Genomic DNA, 4,349 nt, shown 5'->3' with positions numbered 1-4,349 from the left:
TTTTTTTTTTTTTGGTTTTTCGAGACAGGGTTTCTCTGTGGTTTTGGAGCCTGTCCTGGAACTAGCTCTTGTAGCTCTTGTAGACCAGGCTGGTCTCGAACTCACAGAGATCCGCCTGCCTCTGCCTCCCGAGTGCTGGGATTAAAGGCGTGCGCCACCACCGCCCGGCAAGTAATAATTTTTTAACAAAAATTCTGGTTCCTCTTATCTCCGTCCTGCCCTAGCATTCCTTTTTTCCCTAAAAGAATTTACCATATTTACAATGTTTCTTCTTTTTTTTTTATCTGTCCCACTGAATTTGGCTAGAGTAATAGTTTACCAGTCTCTACACAACTGAATACTATGTTCTTCCCTTCCTAGAATCTGTTAGTTGCCAATATTTTAGCAGTAAGATTTGTGACCTCAAGAGCCTCTCTTTCAACTGTAGCTAATAGTTGGCTTGAGTGTAGGCCTACTCCTTGCAGTTTTTTTTTAAATAATTAAAAGGAAAATATTAGGATACAAAAATCAACATACAAAGTTCAGGAGCTTTCTGCACACAAAGAATATAAAAACTGGTGGTATTGCTCATTGCGTTACTTACCTCGACTCTTAGCTGTCGGGAATGGTAACCGGGACCCGGTGTCCGCTCTGTCACCCTCGCCTTCTAACCCGTAGCTACCATGCGTGAGTGCATCTCCATCCACATTGGCCAGGCTGGTGTCCAGATCGGCAATGCCTGCTGGGAACTCTACTGCCTGGAACATGGCATCTAGCCTGATGGCCAGATGCCAAATGACAAGACCATTGCGGGAGGAGACGACTCCTTCAACACCTTCTTCAGTGAGACAGGCGCTGGCAAGCACGTGCCCCGGGCAGTGTTTGTAGACCTGGATCTTACGGTTATTGATGAGGTTCGCACTGGTACCTACCGCCAGCTCTTCCACCCTGAGCAGTTCATCACAGGCAAGGAAGATGCTGCCAATAACTATGCCCGTGGCCACTACACCATTGGCAAGGAGATCATTGACCTCGTCTTGGACAGAATTCGCAAGCTGGCCTACCAGTGCACAGGTCTTCAGGGCTTCTTGGTCTTCCACAGCTTTGGCGGGGGAACTGGCTCTGGGTTCACCTCCCTGCTGGTGGAGAGGCTCTCTGTTGATTACGGAAAGAAGTCCAAGCTGGATTTCTCCATCTACCCTGTCCCCCAGGTTTCCACTGCTGTGGTTGAGCCCTACAACTCCATCCTTACCACCCACACCACCCTGGAGCACTCTGATTGTGCCTTCATGGTGGACAACGAGGCCATCTATGACATCTGTTGTAGAAACCTCAACATTGAACGCTCCACCTACACTAACCTTAACCGCCTCATTAGCCAGATTGTGTCCTCTATCACTGCTTCCCTCAGATTTGATGGAGCCCTGAATGTTGACCTGACAGAATTCCAGACCAACCTGCTGCCCTATCCTCGCATCCACTTCCCTCTGGCCACATATGCCCCTGTCATCTCTGCTGAGAAAACCTACCATGAGCAGCTTTCTGTAGCAGAGATCACCAATGCCTGCTTCGAGCCAGCCAACCAGATGGTGAAATGTGACCCTCGCCACGGTAAATACATGGCTTGCTGCCTGCTGTACTGTGGTGACGTGGTTCCCAAAGATGTCAATGCTGCCATTGCCACCATCAAGACCAAGCACAGCATCCAGTTTGTGGACTGGTGCCCCACTGGCTTCAAGGTTGGCATTAATTACCAGCCTCCCACTGTGGTACCTGGTGGAGACCTGGTCAAGGTCCAGAGAGCTGTGTGCATGCTGAGCAACACCACAGCCATCGCTGAGGCCTGGGCCCACCTAGATCACAAGTTTGATCTGATGTATGCCAAGCATGCCTTTGTGCACTGGTATGTGGGTGAGGGCATGGAGGAGGGGGAGTTCTCTGAGGCCCGTGAAGACATGGTTGCCCTGGAGAAGGATTATGAGGAGGTTGGTGTGGATTCTGTTGAAGGAGAGGGTGAGGAAGGAGAGGAATACTAATCTGTTCTTTCAGCCCCTGAATCATGTCCAACTCCCAGAACTTCAGCTTCAACGTTAGTTGACAGTCATTGATGCTTTCGTGTTAACATTGTTCTATGATCATGTCTTTTCCATGTGTCCCTGTATGGTTTCCATGATGTCTCAAAGTAAAAGCTTTAAAGAAAAAAACTGGTGGTATTATTTTTCTGATTTTTTTCTCAGCAACCCATTGCTCTGGCTAAGGATTTGAGTACTATGCTGAGAATGAGTGTAGACAGCCTATATACTTACAACCTCCTTGATTTTAGAGAAACTTCTCTCAGTTGTTTTCCACATTTAGTATAATGTTGCTATAGCTTTGCTATATATAACATTTATTATATTGAGTTAAGTTCCTCCTATTATGTTTCTTTATGTTTTTTTATAGAGGCATATTATTTGTGTTTTAATAAATAAAGCTTGCCTGAAGATGGGCTGGCAAAGCAACCATACTAGTCAGCCATACACACCAGGGAGTGGTGTCATACACTTTTAATCCCAGGACTCAGGAGACAGAGGCAAAAGAATCTCAGTGAGTTCAAGTTCACATTGGGCTAAAAGGTCTAACTCTGTCTAAAAGACAAACAGAGCTCACACAAAGATTCCAGCACTTGGGATCACACACGTTCTTTATTCCCAGCACTAGGGAGATGGAGATAGGAGCAATAAGGCTGGGCAGAGAGAGGAATATAAAGGAGACCGGCGCTCAGTGGAGTGTGGAGTTTGAGAATGCATGGAGACAGGATCTTGTTTCTTTGGTCTGAAGATATGGTAGAGGTAAAGGGTCTCTCTATTAGTTGGCTGCTTTGCTTTTTCTGATCTGTAGGTTAAATATCTGTCTCTTTCTTTTTGTTAGTTGTACTACATTTGGCACCCAATGTTTGGGGTACAAATTCATGAAAAAGTCATTTTTCTGTGACTTTGCAATCACCAGCATAGGCTGGAGCTACACATGGTTGGAGTCACTGACCTACCTGCTAGGATTTTCTTCCTTCTCTCCTTGTGGGCTCTTCTTGAATCCCCCTTTCAGGCTGCTGGCAAACTAGTTAGCTGCCTTGAAATCCAGTCAGGCTTTTACTGTTCTACGTGACAGAAATAAGCCTCACATCTTCATCACATTGGTGGCAGTTATGGTAAGATAATTGGGAATTATTAAAGGGAGAAATTAATTAAAGCAGAGAGGATTTTTTTCACATTAAAAAATGAGAAAAAACATTACAATGGAAGGATTTGTGTCTTTGTATGATAATCTATAGACCATTTGAAAATGGAACTATTTAATGAGAGGATAACTAATTTAGGCGGGATTTATGTAATGTCAATTATAAACATCAGTTTTATAATTTTTTTCAATAAAAATGTTGGTTAAACTAGCACTAAGATACAAGTTTTAGAAAAACTTAATAAAACAGATAAAATCCTCTGTCTGGATTTGAATATCTCTATGATGTTTTATTAAATTTTTCTTAGTACTCAGATTAACACAACAGATGCCAATATTTCAAAGGCACCAACAGCTCTACCTTTTAATGGTTGATAACAAACTTGTATATATTAATCAATGTTCATTAACAATAGGGAAGCTTCAGGCTTTAGAACAGCTGATACAGGAGCAACTAGATGCTCAGCATAAAGAATCAAACAGCCCTTGGAATTCTCCTGTATTTGTTAAAAAGAAATCTGGAAAATGGAGAATGGTGACAGACCTTAGAGCTATCAACAAGGTTATTCAGCCTATGGGCCCTCTACAATCTGTAATTCCTTTGCTTTCTCTATTGCCTAAAGGATGACCTCTTATAGTTATTGATTTAAAAGTCTGTTTGTTCACTATGCCTTTACAAGAAAGACAGAAAAATTTACCTTCACAGTGCCCACTTAAAATATTTCTCAGTAAAGTGAGAAGGGGAGGATGGGGAGAGCTTGGGGGAATGGGACATTTGGGGTGGAGGAAGGGTGGATATCGGAGCAGGGAAGTATATATGTTAATTAAGGGAGCCATTTTAGAGTTGGCAAGAGACTTGACCATAAAGGGGTTCCAAGGTGTCCAGGGAGATGTCCCCAGCTAGTTCCTTGAGCAGTTGAGGAGAGGGAGCCTGAAATGGACCTACCCTATAGTCATACTGATGAATATCTTGCATATCACCATAGAACCTTCATCTGGTGATGGATGGAGATAGAGACAGAGACCCACATTGGAGCACTGGACTGAGCTCCCAAGGTCCAAATGAGGAGCAGAAGGAGGGGAGATCATGAGCAAAGAAGTCAGGACCGTGAGGGGTGTGCCCACCCACTGAGGCAGTGGGGCTGATCTAATTA

The 4,349-nt window shown here is 44.0% G+C and overlaps 1 protein-coding gene across 1 annotated transcript; it reads left to right on the top strand.

Annotated features, from left to right (window-relative positions):
• Nucleotides 1–572: 572 nt before the first annotated feature.
• On the top strand, nucleotides 573–2,015 carry LOC126492507 (tubulin alpha-1B chain-like). Its single transcript, XM_050128957.1, has one exon. The coding sequence runs from the start codon at nucleotides 768–770 to the stop codon at nucleotides 2,013–2,015; it is 1,248 nt and encodes a 415-aa protein (XP_049984914.1). The 5' UTR covers nucleotides 573–767.
• Nucleotides 2,016–4,349: the final 2,334 nt, after the last annotated feature.

This window comes from Alexandromys fortis, unplaced genomic scaffold, assembly GCF_014885135.2.
Source record: "Alexandromys fortis isolate MF-2015 unplaced genomic scaffold, M_Fortis_MF-2015_v1.1 scaffold_251, whole genome shotgun sequence".
NCBI lineage: Eukaryota > Metazoa > Chordata > Mammalia > Rodentia > Cricetidae > Alexandromys > Alexandromys fortis.
This window is presented reverse-complemented; position numbering and strand designations above follow the sequence as displayed.

Coding starts and splice junctions, on each gene's coding strand:
- LOC126492507 (XM_050128957.1), top strand. CDS start 768: ATGCCAAATGACAAGACCATTGCGGGAGGAGACGACTCCTTCAACACC.